The sequence below is a fragment of the Amblyomma americanum genome, chromosome 1, assembly GCF_052857255.1.
Source record: "Amblyomma americanum isolate KBUSLIRL-KWMA chromosome 1, ASM5285725v1, whole genome shotgun sequence".
Lineage (NCBI taxonomy): Eukaryota > Metazoa > Arthropoda > Arachnida > Ixodida > Ixodidae > Amblyomma > Amblyomma americanum.
Window position 1 is genome coordinate 254994198 of NC_135497.1, and position 23014 is coordinate 255017211.

A 23014-nucleotide genomic window follows, 5' to 3' on the forward strand; every position below is an offset into this window, starting at 1 on the left:
AGCCGAAAGTTGGGTAAGATGGATAATGTTCATGATGAATGCTTTTAGCGCTTGTCTGCGTCGTTCCCTTTCCATCCCTCGTGTTCCTTTTGGGCTATTTTTTCAACACGTTTTTCAGGCTAACGATATCCACAATTGCCCTTTATGTCCTGAACAGATCGGCGGCTGAGCAAAAACTTGCCGCTGATGAGGTGGCAGCATGAATATATTTTCACTTGCCTCTACCTTATCCGCATTAAAAATAAGCGAAACTAGAAGCTATATTTCACATTTGCATGCTTCCACACTGACCAGCGATCAACGCTTGCCAAATTCTTCCGTTTTAATCCACAACAACTAGGCCTAGCAAGTCCGCGTGGTTTGTGTGTACAGTTTCAGCAATTAAGAAGAACGAATTCACGAGTTTTAGCAAATGCAAATGGTCAACAAATATTGTTTTGGCAATAGTGACCTGAAATCGACTATTGCTTGCACCAGTGTCACCCAGACTGCCCAGCTCACATGCAAGCGACTGAGCAAATTGAGTGATTGAGGTGTGCATGGGGGCTAAGATTTTCCAACTTATTGGAACCTCGTCGCTCTAGCTACTTGAGCGGCTGCGACAGCTCAAAACAGGGTTTTGCATTGTGGCGGCAGAAATCGCCAGTGTTTTCGCTTGCATGTCAAACGGGCTTTAAGGCTGTTTCACATGGTGCAACGCGCACAAAAAATACGGCCCAGTTGCATTGTCATTGCGACACCAATTGCAGCAGCTATTTCACATGCTAACGATTGCAGTCTGCGCGACGTGAGCAGCTTTTGAAAGGCAAGAAAGGCTTTGCCAAATATTAGTGTTAAACACCTTATTATGCATTTATTTTATAATCATGACTAATTATATTGAGGTTTCGTGCGCTTTCGTGCATTTTTATGTTTCATAAAACATTTCAGCATTTCTTGCCCCCGTCAACAGATACGCATCTACATGCAGCCTGCCTCCCTTGATATCTATTGGGTGACGGCTGAGCCGTTTGCAACGATCACATCGACGGGTCGGCAGCGCAACCAGATTGTTAGAAGTCTGTCACAAAGGGTTTGAAACGACACCAACGTGCTGTTCTGTCGCAAAACTACGAAAATCACGCACAGCTGTGACTACAATCACATCATGTGAAACAGCCTTTTAGGCAGCCAGCAGCATTCGTCGCCGTCACTAGCTTGTGAATAAAAAAATAACCGTTTCAATTAGCACAAACTGAGACCGAGCATACTTCTGGATAAAGTGATCGGAGGAAGCAGGGACAATTAAAGAGAAGTGCCGGTTATATGCAATGTCAGCAAACCGTCTATCAAGTGTTTACCAGACGGGTAGCCATGTCTGTGCTTCCTGCTTAGTTGTCGCATTGCGTAAACAAGCGCGGGTACAACCAATGCAAAAGAGATTATTCAGTATAATTAAAGCATAAATTGTGTTTTATGTCGTGCTGACGAGCTCTAGCAGTTTGTACTCAACGATGTAAATGAGTCCTGGAGTGAAGTCCTCAATGGCGCACTCCTGGGGAAATTTTGTGCTCACGCGGTAAATGGTCAGTGGTGTATTATTATAATCAAGCACTCATTTAGTGAGTACACAAGCTGTTACGCGATAGTGTAAGGAGCTCGTTCTGCTGGAAACCCGGCGTCGCTCGTCGTCTTGTGTCAGTCGGAAAAAAAAACAGAAGTTTCAAACGAAGCTAACGACGAATGGAGGGAGGGTCCAAATGAAGCCAAAATTGACGAGGAGGTTCCTCTAGTGGGGGTATTCATTAAAATAGAATTTGCAGGCACTTTCAAAAACCAAGACCCCCTCTGTGCGAACGGGCACCTAGTGAATGCATAGTGGTGTGTATGACTTAGTAATGTGTGTTTGGGATGTGTACTGATGTTATAGTCATTAAAAAAATTAAAACAAAGATGAATATGGTAATTAGCCATGGAATGAAAAAGCAGTGTTATCGGGCGTCATTGCACTGAAACAAATGGTGCGCATGATATGTAGTGGTGTAGTATGTCGTGCAGTGTGTAACCCAGGTAGTGATTTGTAATCGATAATTATGATTGCTGATTGAGGAGAAGGCGCTATCGCATCTATTCTAAATGCGAAGCTTAAGCGTCCTAATTTTTTTCTAAACAAGTAGCAGAAAAAATCAAGCAGCGGATATCGGAATCAACAGCCACAGAGCTGAAGCAGTCGAGCGACGTGCCTATGGGCAAGGCGAAGAGATGGTGACATCTGTTGACTATTGCAGGCTGTGTTCGCGTTTGGAAGGCATCCGAAATCTGAAATGTCTCCACGGTGCTCTGTCGACTCGAATGTCATTTTTTTTTTTTCCGAAAGGACTAAAACAACACGGACAAAAAAGGAACAGACAGGGAACAGCATCCCTGTCTGTTCCTTGTTTGTCAGTGTTGTTTTAGCACTTTCGAAAAAATGTCAAACGTGCACCAGCTAGCCCGATCCGCCTCTCTTCTGAATGTCATCTGAACCAAATGCAGTCAAAAAACTTTGTGTAGCAGCATAAGTTCGGCAGTCGAGTCGAATAACATTCGGCTAGAAAGCATTTGAAACACCCGCATAGCAAGGGTATTAGTTGTAATAAGGGGTTAGCTGTGTGAAAGGGTAAGACAACAGGAAGAAACACATGCAACACTTAGCAGCACAGACTCTTGACTTTATTTTTCAAGGAAATGCAAGGTGTATATAAGCGTTCCCTGTGGGGCACTGATAATTTGCCAAGCATGTCATATATATGATAATCGCTGAATTTTTTCAATCTGCGTGAAGAACACTAAAACATGAAGAGTCACAAATGAAGCTATCAATGGGTCAGTCCCCAGAATCATACAGGTAGCTGCGTGCAATAAGGAAGAATTCTGTTTGTGATGAATACAAACTTCTATGAGCTAAAAATTAGCATCAAAAGGTACTTTTAGTCAGACTTTCACACTGTATAGTATGAAATTTGCTTATTGGCTTAAGCTTATGTTTGTTTTGTGCACATGCATCAGCCACAGCCCATCATTTTAGAAAACTTTTTCATGTAGCTTGTTTCATATAAATTGCAGGGTGGTTGTTCTGTGAGTGACTGCTAGTTTTCTAGCCTGTGTCCTTTTAAATTTTTCCTTCTCTCTTTATGTTGCACTCTGCATTGAATTGTAGATGTTCTACTGCTCAAGGAGATTCAGGAACGTCCATCACCAGACGAGAACTTGAGCCAGACTGTTCAAGATTGCTTGGAGACATTGCTGGATCCTCATGATGAAAGCAGGTTTGTATATTACATATGTATTAAAAGAGGGTGTGCGAATATTCAAAATTTCGAATACGAATCGAATATGTTTGACATTGGGTTCATAGTCATATTGAAGAAATTGATATTCGGAAATTTCGAATATTCGAAACTTTTATAATATTTGTCTGCGATCATATACCGCGCAGACTTTCATAAATTTGACCATGGCAAAACCACAATATCTGAGCAAATTATCCGACGCATAGTTCTAAGTGCTAGTAAAACAATACAAATATGTCCTTTTCAGTTTTTTCCTCCGGCGCCATTCCTCCGCCGCTAGGCTTGACCTCGCACGAAATTCTGCTAGTGGGCTTTCCCACATGTGAACAAGATTGCCGACTACCCACTTCGAGCAATCACAGCGAGAGGGCTCGCTTTTTTCCTTTGATCCCTCCATAATGCGTTACATACTTAATGTCGACATACATGGCATTCGTCCTGTCGCCTTCATAACTCTCATTGTGTGAGGTCCGCCAGCTCGTTTTGCTCAAGTACGATAGGTGGGAAAGCCCACTTGCGGAACTTTGCATGGGGCTTCCAGTTGGGCCAGTCAACATATCAGCTGACAACGGAGCAAGCGATGGTGTAAAAATTCCGCCTATTGCATGGCGTATTGCGACCCGTGCACCTCTTAAATGGGCATAATGGCAGCCGTGACAACGACTGGAGGGCCTCTATCGCCAGGCCAAAAAAATTTCCTCGCCGTGTAGTTTGTTACTGGGCTTCGTCGCTAGCCCACGGCGACAGCAGCTGTCAGTCCGTGCATTCACCCGTCGTTCGAACCCTGCCCCGTGCCGGTTTTGGACACTGACTGGCACGTCGCTGGTAATTGATTTCTTTTTTTAGAAGCAGGCTTGCCGTTCCAATGCTAATGTGGGTTCCCCTCTCTTAACTCTGCGTTGTTCTTCCAGCATACAGATACAAAATTGTGTGCTTCTCACAGCCTCTTCGGTGTTAGTGTGAGGGAGCCTCCTCATAAAGCTTCACTGCATTTCTGGCATTTTTTTTTTTTTACGGGGACACGGGGCATTTTATAAATTGGTCTTCAGCTAATCTGGGCATTTCTTCCAGTCCCTTGACATCCAAATTAATAATGTTTTATTGGCCATCATGCTATTTTTAGTTGTCAGTCATATGTCATTTCATGGACTTCAATTTGCATCACCACATTCAGGTTGCATACTGTTATGCTGGTTTTTATTTTTTATTTCAGTTGCAATGACCATACACTATATTCAAAGAAAAAAATGGGGCAACAATATTTGCCTGTTTATTTTTTTCTTAAATGTTTTACTGAACAACATTTGATTTATATTTGAAGCCATTTTCAACATTTGCACGTCCCTAATTAAGGGGGTATGCTACCCGGAAAAACTTTCCTTAATTTTTGTCACAGCTCAGTTAAACTTGCACCATTTAAAGAGTTTGAGCTCTTCTTCTCAAATCAGCCTTTAGTTTTTTGATAGCTCATTTGGTTCATTGCTTGCACACATACAATGCTAAAAGCAATGCATGTTTGTGCACACTTTGGTGATTACAGGAAGCACAACAGAACACTAAAAATTTGCTTATATTGCCCCCAATGAACAGTAGAATTCAATAAAGCATAAAAATACAGTGTTCCATTACTGTTCTCTTCTATAAAAAATTTCGAATGTGAAGTTTGTTTTACCATTCTCAACAGAAAAACTTTTGAAATTATCTTACTGAATCTGTTTGGTAAAAGCTTTGAAAGTAGTTTCTTTGAATTCAGGACATGCTAAAGCATAACCATGCCAATTTTCATTGTTATTGGACTGCAAAAAGTGCTCAAAGTTTAGTGCACAAACTCTAAAAATGGGACAAAATGAGGAACAGAGAAAAACGCGTTTGAAAGTTAAAAAACATGCTTACTAGTGTACTAGTCAGTCAATATTAATGAAATTTGCACAGAATGCCAGCAAGGATGTCTCAGTAGAGGGCACAAAGCTAGAAGGCACCAGCCCCATATGTCGACCCCTCGCAGGCCGACTCCTCCAGACGGGCCTTCTTTGTTGTGTTGCGGCGATGGGCCCTAGCCTCTGCAGTCGCCTTTGTGGACATGCTTGAAATACGCCTCTTGTACACCTCGTTGTTTAGAGAAAGCAGTGCTTTTGATGGGAGAATGCCAAGCTCCTGTAGCACCTCCTCGAAACCTGTGTGCCCTTTGTTGAACCAAAGGACAGCAATTGCTGTCGCTGTTTCAACCACAGTTTGTGTCGCAAATTTCGTCTTGGGGCACAGCAGCCAGATTTTGCTGTTGAGCGACTCGGCTGCATTTTGTGTTTGTCCTTTCACACAGCTCTGCAGCAGCTTCTCATCAGTCAATCTCTTATAGATCGGCAGCACAGCCTTGCCTTGGGAAACACTCAGGATGGGAGTGTGGACTGGTGCTGGCTGACCCAAAGCTAGTGCCCGCTTGTGCTTGCACCAAGATATCTCTCCGTCTGGGCAAAATTTGTGGCTGCTAGCACCACCCCTTGAGCAGGAATGGAAGTAGGATGCCCAGACAGCACAGAACATATCCCTTACATTTCCTCTGTTACTGGCGATAGCAACTTGGGAATAGCCTTGCAACTTGGCAATTGTTCCATCTTTTAGCTTCTCTCCTCTTGGGAACGTTGCCTTCCGGATCGCAGTGCCAAGTCTGTTTGCGACGTGATTTGTGCAGTCTTCTTTTTGCACAGGAATGCTCCCGTAGATTTCCAGCTCTGCCACGGCAGCATAGGCTTTGCTTTCCCCATCCGACAGGAACGTTTTATACTCGAGAGGTGTGGCATGCAGGTCTGTCCTCTTCCAGATTCTTAGGGCAGCCTCGCATGTGCCGAGCAGGTTGTGTTTTTCTCACGCACAGGTGTATGTGAAAGGCATGCCAGATTTGTTCTTCTTCATCCTCCAGTGCCTTGTGCCTGCTACAGCTAAGGTAGTAGTTGGAGAGAACTTCAAAGTCTAGGCACAGCCCTGTCAGAAGAGTAATGGCTGTGCCCACACCATTGTGGCTTTTGTGGCCTCTCTTCTGCCACGTTCCGTCAAACATGACTGCGACGTTCGTGGATCCTGGCTCGCCTGCAGTCGGCTGTCTGGCTTGTTGAAGGTTTTCGGCGGCAGAATGCACCTTTTTGCTAATAGCAGTAAAAGCCTTGTGGTGCACCGGTTTCGCAATAGCCATAATCGCACAAAACCGCAAAAGCTGTTCTCTTTTTATTTCATATTTTTATCAAGAGTGCGCCGCTCCCGAATCGACCTCTGGTAGAAGAGGGCTGGGCCTACTTCCCCGCGAAAATTCAAGAGCGGGCGAGGCCGTGGAGCGAAGTGCTGCGTTCCCGAACTTCGGTCAAATTCGCACTTTCATCAGCCACTGCGAGTGCTTTAATTGCATTTTTTTACTAACTTCCCATTGATTATCGGCGTTGATTTTTTTGAACATAAAAGAAGAGGCTTGGAGGAATACAAAACGCAAGAAAAAACAAACTAGACTTTTTCGGAAAAAAATCGCGGTTTTTTCAGCCGCGTCTCTCCTTAAAGCCATATATAAATGTTTTGTTCTGAGTGTAGCTATGTGATCTTTTTGCTCACTTCCTCTTTAGACTATTATTAGGGGTTGGACTTTTTATTTTTTTTTTATTTTGGTACACTTTTTTTGGTAGTTCTTTCCATATGCAGTTTTAATTTTTTTCCTCGGTGAATATATTTTTTATGGGTGTTTTATCGTTTTTCATTTTTTATGTGTGACACGATGTGGTATTCCTGTGCTGTTAAAAGTAACTCAAAGTTTATCTTATATTTTCTTCTTTGTCAACCTTTTGCATTGGGTTTTTCAGTAATTAATACCTTAATGGTTATTAATTACATGTAAAACACTTATAGCAGCACTTAATTGCATGATGAAATTCTGTCACCAGTACAAATTTTAAGGAAGGTAAATGATAGAACCGTTCAACAAAAACAGAAGTGGAAGTTGATTTCTGGCAGGTGGGTTGCCAAGTTACTCCTGGGTTGTTGAGCAAGGGCATGGGGAATCACATGGTCTGCGTGTAGACGACAGCGATGGAACTGCCGCCATGTTGTCACAGTAACTGGAACATGACTCATTGCACTTATGCATGGTCCGTGCAAAGGAAACACATGCTTAACCAAGTAACTGCGCTAAGCATGTGATGGTGGTACGCTAGCAGATATTTGACGACGAGGTGGAGTATTCCAGCGTGTGGAGGAGTGTAAGGTAGTGGAGCAATACTTCATAATGCACAACTGCACTACTTAATTGAACAGTACACAATCTCACCATGCCCCTGTCTTCTGCACTGTGTTTTTCTCCCCTTGACTGATTAGCTCCTACTCGGTAGCCAGTTAGCTGTGGTGCACGTATCAAGCGAACTAGCTATTCTCAGTTAAAACTGAATTTTTAAAATTGAATTTGGCGTGCTTTTATCCTCTTTCTCTTCCTTTTTTTTTGACGTCTAAATCAAAAAGGCAAACCCTTAGTTATGATGACTGCTGGTTTACATTTTGTTACTACTGCTCCTCATGACTGTTGCACTTTGTGCTGTTTTCCTCAATTATGTGGCTAAACCAGGAGTAATCTTCTCAAGTGTGTGACTTGCTAGGTTCATTCTACCTATTTTCTCTGCCACACTTGCTGAGGTCATGTGACTCCTTGAAAACCCTTGATTATAAAAATAGTAATTTTCAAGGGCCTTGAGAGTGATAGAATTTCTGTGGGTCCTTGAATATCTTTGAATTTCTAGTGTACTATAGGGGGTAACAGCAAAAGAATGCTTATGCCCATGAAATTTTGCTTTGCATACAAATGCGCATGTTATGGAGAATTTCACGGGTAGTTTTATAGCGGAGAATCGAATTCGTGCCACAGCGAATGAACCCACCACCGAGCGATTCAACAATGGGAATGGATGTACGCATGTGTATATGTTTATACCTTTTCTTAGAAATAGTTGCATGCTGTGGCATGATGTAGCCGATGATTTCCGGCAGTTCGTGAAACTGTTTAGAAAACATTCAGTTAGCAAAAACATCTCAAAGATGCTTTGTCATCATTGCTACTGCTCTTCTCTGAGCTACTTCAACTGCCATCCTAATTACTAACTGGGGCAAGAAGCATAGCTCTTCGATCTGACGACCCGCTTTCAGTCGTAATTTGTGCAAACTCCTGGGGTCTTAAACCACACTAAAAACAACAAACTTGGCCCAACCATTTTGGAGGTGGCAGCACTGAATCCTTGAAAGTTCCAGCAAAGTCCATATCTGCACGGCGTATGATTATGGCAGTACAAAATGCGAGGTTTAATGTCCCAAAAGCTGCACATGGGCTTCAGGAAATGCTGCTGTATTAGTAGAGGGCTCTGGATTACTAATGTTGAGCTCCTAGAGCTCTTTAATGTGCATTAACATTGCACAGGCATGAGCATTTTTACATTTCGCCCTCATCGAAATGGGTCTCCTGCGGCTGGGATTTGATCTCGTTTCCTGGCTGGTGATCATGAACTCCTGATGATAACCTCATCATTGAGAGAACTCTGGAGAGTTTTGTTAAACTGTTACTCATTCTAGCCATGGCAGGGAAGCAAGGAGTGAGGAGTCAGCATGATTTGGCACGTTACCATGGACAGCTTGAAAGAAATTTCTAACATATCACTGTGGGTTGTGTGTGATGATGTGGACAGTGCTAGTATCTTTAGTCTTGAGGTCACAAAGGAAAAGAATATACACCTCTTTTTAAAAGGCAAAACACTTTTAATTGAAGATCTAAAGCGGTTTCAAAGAATAAAATTATGCTTTTCGGTTTTTTTATTCACATTACAACATAATATGCCTTTTACATGAATATAAAAGCACGACTGTTTTCGTCTGTTAGCTCTAATCGCAGGCAGTGCACTCTTCACAATCACGAGACAGGTGTCTGCTACCAATCACATCTAGCAGACGTCATTTGCTCATTATTTCCTCCCAGATGACTTCTTCACTCACATACAGTCGCCAACCGATTTTTCAGACTCGAAGGGACCCGAAAATTGGTCCGAACAATCGAACAGTCCGAAAAATCCGTGAAGTACAAAAAATCACTTTATTGAGATGAAATCGGCTTGAAAATGTCAGATTTTACCGTGCGGAAAATTTCTCTTGCTGGCGACGATTTGCGCGTGTATTTGCGCCAAAGTTGTGCTTTCACTGTACACGCTAGACGGCAAGGTCGCCGCATTTAGTTGGAATGCTTCGCACGCTTCTTTGACAGACCCGGCGGGGCCATGTTGTCCACAACCCGTGTGTGCACCACACTGCTCTTCAAACATACGCTAAGATATAGCACTTTTCGTTCAAAGCGGCAGAACCGCCGGACGCAATCACAAAACGACGAACGGATGTAACTTCGTGAAGACTGAGCGCCACTCGGTCGACGCGGTCAGAGAAACCGAAGTGACGAAACGGCGAATGGTGAACGTATGAGACCTGCCGCGGTGGCTCAGTTGTAAGGGCGCTCGGCTACTGATCCGGAGTACCTGGGTTGGAACCCGACCGCGGTGGCCGCGTTTCGATGGAGGTGAAACGCAAAGGCGCCTGTGTGCTGTGCGATGTCGGTGCACGTTAAAGATCCCCAGGTGGTTGAAATTATTCCGGAGTCCTCCATCCTCTTTCTTCTTTTCCTCTCTCAGTCCCTCCTTTATCCCTTCCCGCCGAGATGTGAGATAGCTTCTGCACAGTTTCCTTTCCCCAACAACCAATTTTCAACGTACGGGACAAGCGATAACTGCCCGCGACAATGTTCGTGACAAAAGCAAGTTGACGGCGATGACAATCCGGCTGTCACCTCGGAAGTGTCAGAGATCGCAGGAACCTCTACTGGCAACAATTAGGTACCGAAAATATATCAAGCCAATCCAACTGCAGCCTAAATCCATTTCAATCCAAGATGGCGCCTTTTGGAAGGGGAAGCATGGAGGAAAGAAGGAAAGGTTTCCTTCCTCCGTGAGGGGAAGTGTGACGGGCGCCAGTGACGGAGGGCTCAGTTTAGCGATGAAGTGCCTAGGTGGCGCCACTAGCTGGAGGGGAGCTAACACCGATGCAGCGCAAGCACGGAGAGCGGGCTCGCGCAACCGCGTTTCTGCTAAAAGTACACAATTGCTGGGCATTGTTTTTGCATTGTCTTTGCATATTCGGCAGATTAAATTGTCTAACAGCTTCACCTCATGACGGGAGAAACGTATTAGGCTGATAAGGGTCGTGTGTACCCGACTACGTAGCTCTCACTTGCGTGGCTAGCGTAGCCTGTTTTGGGGCACGCAAAAGGTAGACAGGCACCTTCCTTCCCGGGAGTTATCACAGCTATTTATTCAGAGCAGTCATTCACTAATGGTGCTGTTTTACGCCCAGATATGTTGATCCAGAGGCGCTGCTAATTGCCATCGAACTCGCGATTCATGCATAGTAGCAAGGAAGGTTGTGCATGAGCAGGTGCTAACATTCTTGCATTATTGAAACAGTGCTCAGGCAGCTAGTACAACACGATCAAGAGACTTGAAATGTCAACATGCTCAAACTTATTATCCCCACGTGATTAACGCGAGTGTTGTTATGCTACGCTTATAAAGCCTTAGAAGCGCCACTTACCAAATTAACTGTTATCGGGCTAGCGTACCTCGCCTAAGAGATTCTCAACTTTTTTTTCTCCAGCTTGTCTTAAAGCGAAGCATTTCACAGCCAAGAATACTACTATTATTTATAAGCAGGAAACTTCAGAGAAACCATCGGATTCAGGAAAATAGTTTGCTGAGCACATACCAGCAGAATAAGTACACACCAACATAAATTCATAAGTATCTATCAGGAAGTCAGTTTATTGCTCACAGACTTCAAGAATTGTAAAAAAAAAAGAGTGAAAGGGCATTCAGTGGCATTTTCGAAGCTTTAAAAGCTTTTGCCGCTCCCTCTGTGCAGCCCTTTCCTTATTAAAGGGACTATGCAATAAATTAATTGAGATTACGTAAAGCAGACGAGAGATAGGCATTTCATCACTCGTCACCCCAACGCAAGGATTTTTAAGCTAGCATCAATTACAACGAAGATATAGACGATTGAAAATTACGCTCCTTCTCTCCCCCCTCAACTCGTACACGCGGGGCACCAGACAAAAGTAAAGAAAACAGGTCTGGGACTGGGCCCTGCCTTTGAATACGTCATCAGATGACGTTCGCTTTGCAACTTCCGGTTGTCGCTCCTAGCCCCCCAGCAGCAGCGTCGGCGGCATGGCGGCATATCTCCGTTCTCTCTCTGCCTTCCTGGATTAATAATAATAATAATTGGTTTTTTGGTGGAAAGGAAATGGCGTAGTATCTGTCTCATATATCGTTGGACACCTGAACCGCGCCGTAAGGGAAGGGATAAAGGAGGGAGTGAAAGAAGAGGATCAAATAGGTCCGTAGTGGAGGGCTCCGGAATAATTTCGACCACCTGGGGATCTTTAACGTGCACTGACATCGCACAGCACACGGGCGCCTTACCGTTTTTCCTCCATAAAAACGCAGCCGCCCGCGTCAGGTTTCTTTGCTTGTCGTCTGTTGTAGTTACAGTAATAAACCCGGACCTCGAGGTGCGACTGCTCGCTCTTGCGGCCGTGATGGGCATCGAGCCCTATGCGTGCCCACGAAGAGCCGTGCAAGTGGCTCCGGAACTCCCGACAGAAGGAGGCGGCAAAGGAAAATTGAAACCATATGCGCAAAGACAATGCCCTGGCCCGCGCTTGCCCGAGAGGGTCGCGCGGCGGCACGAGCAGACGATTTTCACGGCTACCGGAAGTGTGCCCGTGACGTCGTGGCTGCCGTGGCTCCAGCGAATGACAGCGTGGGGTGGCCTGGCGACGTCATGGTACAGTGACGTCTTTCTTCCACGATTTCAGTTCCAAAATCGGTCACTACGAGCACACCAATTGGCCCACGAATTTAAAAAAACACGTTTTTGTAAAATTTATTATAAATTGCCGGCTTAGTTCCGAAGACTTATGCTTGGTGTGAATGCTCATTAGCATCATTTCTAAACATAGAAAACATTTACAAGCGACTTTGAATTCCTTGCATAGTCCCTTTAAGAGCCTTGGTAAAAAAATGCAGCCGTGTCACCACAAAGAACTGTATGATTTTGGCAGTGAGTTCTTTGCAGTGCTTCTCGCAGCCAACAGTGTCGAATCTTAGGCTGCGCAAAAAGGTTACAAAATCATGCACACTGAATGCATGGAGCTTCTCCTTTGAGAAAAACATCGTAAAGGCATCCTCCAAAACAGACACAAGTTTGCCGAGCCTCTCACATGGGTAGAGGAGACCTCCTTTATCAAGGTGTGCAGCGAATGTGCTGTTTGTGTTGTGCACAGCTGCTGTTTTGCTACTCATTAGACATAATGCACATTCTTTGCAGGCATTCTTAACTCCAAACTTCCTTGCGACATAGCCTGCCATGTAATAAACAAGGCGGCTGTCACTGAATTCCACCACATAGCTGCTGTGGTCAGAACACAATGCAGGACGAATTACTTCCCCCGCATTGTCTACATCCCCAAACTCAAGCATATCTTCAATAATGTCTTGAATGCTAAACACGGCCCTATCTGCTTTAGATGGAGGGGTCAGAAGTGAATTTATCATTTCTTCACTGCAATTGCCTGACTTTGGGGCTCGTGCCAAATTATAGAAACAAACAGTTCACAGTTATTAGGAACTGGCCTGGGGATGGGTGATCATTACTACCCGAATATTGCCTAATAATCCCAAACAGCCCCAACCCACGCAGCCAAATCGAACAGGTTTAGTGGCATGAGTGCTCAAACACATGAGTACTCAAAAAGGGCTCAGACATACTTCCTGTCATATGTTCCTGCAAATGAGTGGACTTTTGCTTGCTTTGTCTATTTATTGCCCCCCCCCCCCCCTTTCTCTTTTAATTACCTGAAGTAAACTTGGTAGCAGCCTCATTACAGGGGAAAAAAAAGACTGCTTTCAAGTGCCACTGTATTTTTTCTTTATCTTTCTCCAGGCGTCCTGTTTCGCCCAAGCTGGTTGCCATGAGACCTGAACAGCTAAAAAATGTGCGTGTAATTTCCACCATATTATATTCACTGATGTATCTTTGAGGAGTCCTGCCCATTTGCAGTATATTTAATAGGCTTTTATCCTTTATGTTTGTGACAGTTTGCCATGGTGCAGTCTCTCATAAGTAGCCAGAAGTGCACTTCCCGCCAACTATTTGCCACCCCTGTCACCGTGAAAGGTTCATTGGCCACGATTTAAGCAGTCTGTTGTGGAGAAAAATGCAGTGGTGCCATCTAGTAGCACAAAAATGTTGTTTCATATACATAGACCTTTCCCCATAATGACAGCATTTTGGTGCGGCTGCAGCAAGCCAGTCTCACTGTTGTGTAACCAGAATTGTTGTGCAACAGTTTTTGAAATTATTTGTTTGATTAGCGCAATAAGTTCATGCGTATTGTATAAAAAATGGCTTTTCATGAAATTTATTACCTCCTGCAGCTTAACAGTGCTTCAATGTTGCTCCATGTTTCAGTCATGAAGTGCAATACCTATTCTGTTTTTTTTAATGTTGTTTCGATTGACTGGCTAGTTAAAAATTTCTATAAGGCTTTATAGTGGCAGCTGCTGTAGAGATTTTGGAGGGGAAGGGTGGATCAGCAGCTGGCCATGGTCACACTCAAGTACATAAATATGGCCGCATTTAACGTTTTGAGGAGGATATTAGGAGAGTTAAGGCACGCTAACCATGAGGAGGTTATCAGGAAAGGAAAATTACAGTAACCATCACACAAAATATAAACCACATTTTGAGAAACTTTTTTTAAATGCATCTCTCAAAAGTATTTTTCAGGGCAGAGCTGCCACTGTCATGTGTCACACACTTTGGGTGATCATGTGTAGAGATGTGCAGATGTTTGAAAATTTTGAATACTGAATCGAATATCTTCCTGTTTAATCCAGCAAATGAATCAACTAGTGTATGTTCAATATATATTTGAAACAAATAGAGTGTGCTCTCAATTTTTCGCATACTGTTTGACTAGTTGTCAGGAAGTTCGAATAAGGCCCATCATATTTTTTTTTCTACTACTGTTCCAAAAACGTGTCCCACACTGATGCCGCATACTATAATGCTGCAATTGTTATGCTCAAGGTGTGTCCAGTGCCACGACTGGGTTCATTTGTGTGGCGGTGTTTGTAACGTAGAAACATGGCCTCCAAGATTGGAAGACGTAGGTTTTAGGCAGATTCAGCAAAGCGTGCCAGATGCTTGGTCTTGGAGGCCGCAGCCGTACCTCGGCAAAATCTTGAATGCTCACTCGGGCTCACTCAAAAAAGTTTGGTCATACCTACGGGCTCATTCAAACTCACAGATGCCCGGGCTCACTTGAACTCATGATCTCAAACTCGTGTAGGCCCACAACTCACTCAAGCTCAGACTCAAGACTAATCCGGTGGGAACCAGTCTTTGCGACTCACGGTTCACTTAAACTCACGGCTTATCTGGCCTCACTCACTGATTTCTACTCACGGCTCGTTTGGACTCTTACCCATCTTGACTCACGACTCATTTGGGCTCACGCATTCTTTTTTACTCGCTGCTCATTTGGGTTCACTCACTCATTACAAATCACAACTCACGTCGGCATGGGATCGCACTGCATAATATGAGATCGAGGCACGACAAGGGATCCTTGCGCAGAGACACGGTGAAACTTTATCAAAGCCTCCGAAACATTCCCACGTGGCTCGTTACTGCATCTGCGTAAATTAAAGGGGCAAAACGCCGTCTTCCTTCCTTCCACAGAATCTTCCTCGGTCACCCACATACATCGCCACGCCGCCTCACCCTCAAGCGTCTTTGGTCGCAGCAGTAATCTTTCTTTTCGTCTGCTGTCAGGAAATGAGAAGGAGAAAAAGACTCTAAGCGCACACCGTCATCACGATAACGAAGATCATGATCTGAGCCTGAGCCTGGACTCACCACTCAGATCATGATCTGAATGTGAGCCTGAGTGAGTCCGTCAACCTATGGCAATGGCTCATATGTAGCTCTCCCCAATCTCATGGTGCTAGTGGTTTTTGTCTTTTTCTGTCAAAAGCAAAAAGTATTTTTGCTATATGTGTAACTTGATGGTCGTATAGTTCATATACTACCTTGATGTTGCGACCCATCAGGGGAGATCTGTTTTGCGTCTTTCAACAGCTGTAGCTATAACTCTAGAATTTAGCGCTGTACTGTAGCGCCGCTGCTAACGCTTCACTGTTTTACATGATTTGTTTTTGTTCGGATATTTTCACAAGTTCATATTTGTAAAAATATTTTTATATTGTTTGATTCGGTTGTACTGCTATTCGATTCATATCCAATTCGGTTTGGGAAAAGTACTGTTAGCACACTTCTAATTGTGTGCTCTTTTTTTCATGTATTGCTTGAAATCACATTTATTGCTATTTTGTGTGCACTACAGCCATAGGATACATGCTTTGCACCATTATATATATATATTGCTTTAATAATATAAATACCACAGAACTTTTCAAACTATTTCAAACTAGTAAATGTAAACAAAGCAACTAGACAGTACTCATCTTTGTGCAAAAAAAAAATGTCCTTGCGTGTGCGTATGTTGATGATTAGGTTAAAAAAATAAATCGAGGACCCATTTAAAATAGCGTGTGCATAATATAATCAGAACAATTAGTTTGTGTACACGGATTAGAAAGTATGGTGAGCCTCTGTAAACTTCGTGTTCAGAAAGTCTTGCATTAATATATGTACTCTCTTAACTGAAATGAGTGCACTTGTTTCTTTTTTCAGCTGGACTACTCTGTGCATACCCCACACAAGGCAATGGAGCATTGTTATGGTACGTATAGAGCTTAGGGTCACTGTAGGCTTTTTCAGAGAAATGCAACAGGACCTTGCTATTTGCACAGTATTTTAGATGTTCTTGCAACAGAAGTGGCTAAAATGTCATTTTCGATAAGACTACTATAGTACTTCACAGTACTGTTAGTAAACGGGAAACGAAATGAGCATGAATGAGAAGTCTTCAGTTTGGTATTCTAATTTTCTTGGCAATTTCTGTCAATGTTTTTGAGTTTCCTGCTTTACCTGTTGTGTTCTGTGATGTACTTGGTCTTTTGTCATTTAGTTGAGGAGCATTTGTTTTATTAGTATTATTATTTTTTGTGAGTATAAACTTGCATTTTCGCTGTATTTCTCAGTGTCAGGATCTTCCTACTGAGCATCCTTAAGCTACTCCCAACACATTTGTGGCCATCTCCACCGCTGCTATTAGTAAACATCTGCTCACAAGATAGGTGCATCTATCGTGAAGACCATTGCCTTTTATATAGCACTACATCACACATGCCCGACCTGTACATGTTGTTGTGTAAATAGAATACTTGTGTATTGTACCTTTCTCCCTCCTATCCTTTCTGCCTGTCCCCTCACCTCTTTCATTTCATTTCTCCAGTCTGCCTGCTATCCCTTTATTTCCGCTGCCCCAGCTCAGGTGCTTCCCATAGTGATGACAGATGCCGGGCAAGAAAAATCTTTTCCTTCATTCTTATTGTCATTTTTAATAAACCACTAATACTACTACTACTGCTTATATAGCACTGAAATGAGTAGTAGCAGCACTAGATTACCTTTTGTGATTTAACTATCGCAGAGTTGACCACATGAATGAGAAAATCACTTTCTTTTTATTGTGAAGTGTGTCATGGGCACCAGTAGATAATGCACTGCCTTTTTTTGGATTAGTAGTTTTTTCTGGTACCTTTATTGCTTGTTTCATTTATTCATGTACATAGTGTTGCAGTGCCTTCAGAGAATGAAAGTCATTAAACAATAAGGCTTCCAGAGTACGCAACAATCTTTACTGCTGAATGTTATGCCGTCAGTATCGCCATAGAAAAAATTACAAATTGTAAAATCAAGAACAGCGTTGTTTACAATGATTCTCTTAGTTTACTCACAGCACTTCACCCTGGAAATGCAGTCACACTGTTACTTGGTGATACTATACACAGCATTACAAGAGTCTCATCACAAGGACATAACAAAATTCTGCTGTGTCCGAGTAATGTCGGAATTAATGGCAGCAGGAGAGCAGACTTGTGCGCTGTGAAAACTTGCAACAAGGAAATAAAGAAAGTTATCATGCCCTGTAGAGATTGCATGAGACTGTAGAGACTAGTAAGCTGTGCCTAGCAAAGCCCATCTTGGAGAGGAAATTATGTCGAAATCAAGAACATTCCATCAAAATGATTTTATGTCATCTTTGGATCAGCCGCTCACACACACAATTTTATTCTCGCAAAACAAGAGAAGCCTTATGTTAATTATGTGGAGCTGGGGTCACCATAAACCAGAATTTTATTTTTTTGCACAAAACTGGATTGACTAAGGAAAAACCATTTCTCACGATTTCATGATTAACATATCCTGTTGCACTCTAGATTATTCCTGGGAGAAAATGAATGTACTCGTTAATGTCACTTGTATTTGAAAAATGTGTTAGCTCTTTCCCACATTGCAGACACATTAACCTTTCGTTTGGTGCATGATGGCCTTAGTTTCTTATGTATCATAAAGCACAATGCATTTAAACAGTCATTTCTTTGGTAAGACCTGACCTTTTGCCCAGCGCTTTGAAATTGGACCTTGCACCAGGGTTCAAAAGGAGAGGATTTAAGCAAGAACAAAAGCTATGGATGTAGTGTCTCGTAGTGGCACTGTCATGGTTGCTTCGTATTGAATCCTGGTGCCTTCTATTGACAGATAAAAGCTGGCCTGGCTGTCACTGGCAATTGGCATTTCACACAGGACAGTCAATCTTCAATCTTTATTCAGTTTTCTGTTTGAGGTACATGGTGCCTAAACTTCCTCGATTGTAATTTATAAGCGCAGTTTGTTATGTTAGTCCTTTGCAAAGGAGTGTCAGCAGCTCTCTCTTACTGAGTTGTCTTTCACAGGGTTAGGAGCAGGGCCAGCCCATGCTGATCCCCAGTCCAGTGTGCCACCTCCACCGGGCAGCATACTGACACCTAGTGGCCACCGTTGCTACTTGCTTAACACACTAGTGCCCTTTCACTCAGACGAGACCCATGAACTCCAGCCCTTGTTAGATTTGGAACTGGCGTCTGTGCATTCGCTGATAAAGTTTATCTGCTCGTTTCTCAACACTTGGCAGTTGTGCACCATATATTGCGGAATCACAAGTGATGGTCTCGTGCGTGGATTGCAACTGAGCGGTAAGGGCTGTGATACTGTGCGCTCGAGCATTGATTCTGCAATGCGCGTACTTGAACCTTGTTTGTTACCACAGAATTTGGATGTAAAGTTTGTGCCTGTGCTGCGCACTACACAAGATGTGTATGAGGCTGCCTCCTTCTTTGTCGTAGAGATATCAGTGCATGGCGTGCCCCGCACAGTATACAGCATTAAGAACATTTGCTTCTTGCGTGAGCGCGGCCAGTCTTACAAGGCCACCTCACAGGATGTGCGTGCCTGGATTGCCAAGCTGGAGGAAACTCGCTGCAAGCAGGCGTCTGAGGAGCCTTTGCCCACTAATACCTAGCTGCGCCCTTGAGATTTGCCCCCATATTGATGTGCATTAGTAAGAGGGGAAAAAATTGAGGCATACCACCTGGTGATAGGTTTCATTCTTCTGATGTATGTGCTGTGCTACAACTCCACTTTTCATGGTCACTTCACAGCTTAATACTTTCATTCACATTTATTTTTTTGCTGTCGTTTCTAACTGGAAGATGAAATATTCCAAGTGAAAAATGAGGTGAACAAAAAATGTGTTTATTGGGTAGAAATGTTTGGGAGTTTCTCTTTGATATTTATCGTTTAACAGTTCTGTTTTTGCAAGCAAACCCTATTACCCATGGGTGTGAAGGGTGTTGATTTTTCCCCTAACACAAATCTCCACCCAAGGGTTTGGAAAAATTACTTCTAAAAAATTGTTTGGCATTTCCTCTGCATGTTTACTTTGCGTACATTATGCATTCGAAATATGCGAAGTTTCCTGAAAAAAGTAGGAGAGAAATGGTCCTTCAAAAAGTCCTGAGTGTGATAGAAATTTGGACAAAGGTTTTCTTGGCAGCCAAAAAAAGCAGGCTGCCTTAAATTTTGACTCTAGTCGTACTTCTTTTGGAATTGCATTCAGTTATGTGTTGTTTGTAGTTGGTGCAGCACAACTTGCCATGGTTAGACCTTTTGTACTACAGTGCTCATTTGGTCATGCTTGGCTGGTATAGCCTGCATATGCTTGTTCTTTTGGGTGTCGTTTCATTCGATAAATGTACGCTTCATTATTTTTATGAAGAATTAGTCATTTGCTAGTCTGTAAATCTCTCATGGTGCATTGTGTGAGCCTTTAACTGTTTGTAGGTGTTTAAAAGGGGTGGAGGTTAGAATTTTTGTTGTGTGTTTTTGCTTTGGAATGATGCATCGGACATCATTAAACATGGTCACCTCATGGAATTTGTTTCTGTTCAGTAAATAATTTATATTTGAATTTCTTCCCCCGTGTAGTTTCAATTCAGTTTCAACAGATGGATGGCAGTTGTGGCATCACAACTATGTGTGCTGTTGCATGGGACAAAGAAAAACTGCAGTATAATAGCTGTTTGTTCAGTCACGGCCATTCTGGCTTTTGGAACAGATTAGTGTGAGAGTTGAAGTGAATCAAAACAACAAAGCAGCAATTATATTGGAGTTTTGGTTTGCCCTGTGATGTCATATCTACTTGCAGTGTCACTACCATTTTTTGTCTAATGAAATTGAAACTGCATGGGAGAAGAAATTCAGTTATAAATTATGTATGAAGCGTTGGCAAATTCCATATTGTCGTTCATGTTCACTAATGTCCTGTGCATCACTTCAAAGTGAGAGCATACTATGAAAAATTTGGTGTCTCCACCCCTTTAAGGTAACCAAGCTTGTTTCCACTGCCAGGGTTACGGGTAATAGTATTTAGTGTCTGCTGATTGCTACATACTTACCTATGAACCGGTGATCAGTGTCTTCACAGAGCTGAAACCACGTTATATCGTCACCTGACAAAGTGTGATATTTAAATTGTGATATTGGCAACATAGCAGTGCAATTAGTGACATTTGTGATATCTGCAACACAGCAGTGCAATTTTTATTTTATCTGACCGTGTGTGTAACCATCCACCATGTTCTGAATCCTGTAATTGCCCAAGTTTGCAAGCAGGAACGTTTCATGTTATTCTCACTACTGTGTGTCATGTGTTCCTTCGGAAGCATTGGTGCAGTAGTTCACTTCTGGACCACACATATGTTTGTTGGAAATACATTGGAATCTCAATAAAATGAACTTCACGAGATTGCAAAAAATATTCTTATCAGACCTGCTTGTGGCCAATGGAAATTATTTACTGCCGTTCCACTGCTCACTTGTGACATTGGCAATGTGTAGGTTGTGCGCCTTTGCTCGCTGATCGCAGTGGGTACCACTGGACTAGCGATCATAGTGTTGGCGATGTGCCGGCAGTGTTAGTGCTCGAGGGTGTGATAGCGGCTCACATATTCGTGTCGTCAGTAGTGGTGCAGGAGTGCTCTGAACATCCGAAATTCTGCTCATCATACAAAATGCACTCCTGCAACGGAATTTTACATATTTCTGTCAGATGTGATCATATCATCGAGATTCTACTGTATTATGCTACTGTTTCTGTTACATTTGTTTTCTCTAGATTTTGCCAGATAGAGCATTCCAAAGGAAAAGCTGGCTTTTATTGTGAACCTATAAGCAGATATTGTGTAACTGTTTGAAGAGCTGCTGAGGCGCTCTGGGCAAGTTGATTTTAAGCCAACATTTAAAAAGTGAATAAGCCTACTTGAGTCATCCGTTAGCTACATCTCGTCAATTTCATTTTCGCAAAATGCTCCAGATTTTTTAAACATTGGCTCATCTTTTTGTAGCGCGGTTAGTATTTTAATATAAATATTTTATTTGCTGTCGTTTGCAATAGATTGATTTTTTGGCTGTTTGGGGCTCCAAATGAACAGAAAGTTATGCTGCAGTTTTTTCATGCCTCCTCACATGACCTAAAGTTCAGCTACACTCCACAGCAGTTGTGTTCCTTTTACCCCTTTCTCTTCTTTGATGTCAGCCCGAAGGGGAAAGGTAGAAGTTGTTGGATGCCGACGTCTTGAGGTTCTAAACTTGCTCAGTCACATTACTCGTGGAACTTCAGGAAGTAAACTGTTTAATCACAAATAAAATAGTTAAGACAGAACGGAAGGTACAACAAGGAGAACAACTATGTACATAGTGATTGATCCGCAGAGTGACCAGACGAAATCAACCCCCAGTCCCACCAAAACGTCTTCTTTTAATCCCTAAGTCCCCGCCCTCAGTGGGGACACCAACCAATTAGGTCAAAACACAAGCACGCATCCAATCAAGGACCGGGGAAAGGAAAACGCATCCAATAAAACACATGGAAAAGGAAAACAATCAAAAAGAGACAGAGGAGAGTAAAACACGCCCAATCAAAGATTGGGGAGAGGGGACAGGTCATTGTCACGAATACTAACAATTCCCCTCTCGGATCACTCCATCCTCCCCCGCGGGGCGGCATGTTTACTCGCTTAAAGAGCATGCGAGGACCGCACAGATTGTCGAAAGCCTTCCCCGAGGGGCCACTTCAGGCGCCACCGCTCCCCAGTTTTTCTTGATGCCCCCACGTGCACAGGAAGTGCCTGTCAGTCATAAGCGCTCACAGTGAACATGAGGAACGCGTCTCCAAAATTGCCTCCTAGCCACACACTGAACGACCGCCGCCCGGGTAATGGCCTTGGGCAGCGTCGCTGCGGTAGGGATGAAAGGCGTCGCGCATCTTCGTTGCTGCTTCTCGGAGCGGGGCTGCGAACAATGGGGCCCGGCCAAGCTGGGTCGCCTGCGCACCCCGAACTCCCCTCCGTCGCCTTCCGCTTGACTCATTAGTTCCATGTGGAGTCAAAAGGAAATGGATCACAGCGTACGCACTCTTGTACACACACAGGCGGCGTTCCGTACGTGATTACTTGGGGCTCCGGATGTGCCCAAGCCAGCCGCGCACGACAACAGCCATCTTTCGGTTGATGAAACCAAAACAGCGTCAAGAAGAAATTCAATTATAAATTATTTAGGGGCTGCAGGAGAACACCACGAGGGCTCCATGTATACCACTGCCTGATGCATCGTTTGAAAGAAAACACGCAAACAAAAATTTGGTGTCTGTAGTCCTTCCTTGTTAAGAATGCTCACAGTTATGGTGGAAATGATGAAAAGAATTCAGGAGATTAATGATTTGTTCAGTGCTCTCTTTTTATAGAGAGCTGTATATGTATATGTAGATCTCTGTGAAGGACATTGCGGCGTAGGAAAACGAGACGGACATCATTGCCTGGTTTCCAGAATTATTTTTTACTAGGCCGACTCAGCCAGGCGTAAACCAGACTGCGCGTAAGCCGGCGCGAGTTCTTTTTCCTCGGCCGGACCATCGTAGCACGTGGTAGGCCATTATAACATCATTGGCTTCCACTTGAATTACCTATTGAATTACCTTACCTATTGAATTGCTCATTTGGAGCCAATTTGAGCTTCCAGTT

The 23014-nt window shown here is 43.3% G+C and overlaps 2 protein-coding genes across 2 annotated transcripts in view; one reads left to right on the forward strand and one right to left on the reverse strand.

Moving 5' to 3' along the window:
* The window catches only part of LOC144114952 (uncharacterized), a 49131-nt gene extending 28362 nt beyond the window's left edge, over nucleotides 1-20769 (forward strand). Inside the window, exons 5-8 of the mRNA XM_077649015.1 lie at nucleotides 3179-3287; nucleotides 13368-13419; nucleotides 16185-16233; nucleotides 18353-20769. Of these exons, the coding sequence (XP_077505141.1) occupies nucleotides 3179-3287; nucleotides 13368-13419; nucleotides 16185-16233; nucleotides 18353-18957 (815 nt within the window). The 3' untranslated portion in view covers nucleotides 18958-20769. The remainder of the gene's footprint in view (nucleotides 1-3178; nucleotides 3288-13367; nucleotides 13420-16184; nucleotides 16234-18352) is intronic.
* Nucleotides 5079-8592, reverse strand: LOC144116434 (uncharacterized). Its single transcript, XM_077651174.1, has 2 exons — nucleotides 8533-8592; nucleotides 5079-6143 (listed from the first exon to the last, which is right to left on the reverse strand). The coding sequence occupies exons 1-2, from the start codon at nucleotides 8590-8592 to the stop codon at nucleotides 5280-5282; spliced, it is 924 nt and encodes a 307-aa protein (XP_077507300.1). The 3' UTR covers nucleotides 5079-5279.
* Nucleotides 20770-23014: the final 2245 nt, after the last annotated feature.

Excerpts from the sequence above, each read along its gene's own strand:
- LOC144116434 (XM_077651174.1), bottom strand. The coding sequence starts at position 8,592 with ATGGACTTTGCTGGAACTTTCAAGGATTCAGTGCTGCCACCTCCAAAA. Across the intron at positions 6,144-8,532 it reads CTCCAAAATGGTTGGGCCAA|GCTGCCCTAAGAATCTGGAA; the intron begins GTTTGTTGTTTT and ends GGCACATGCGAG.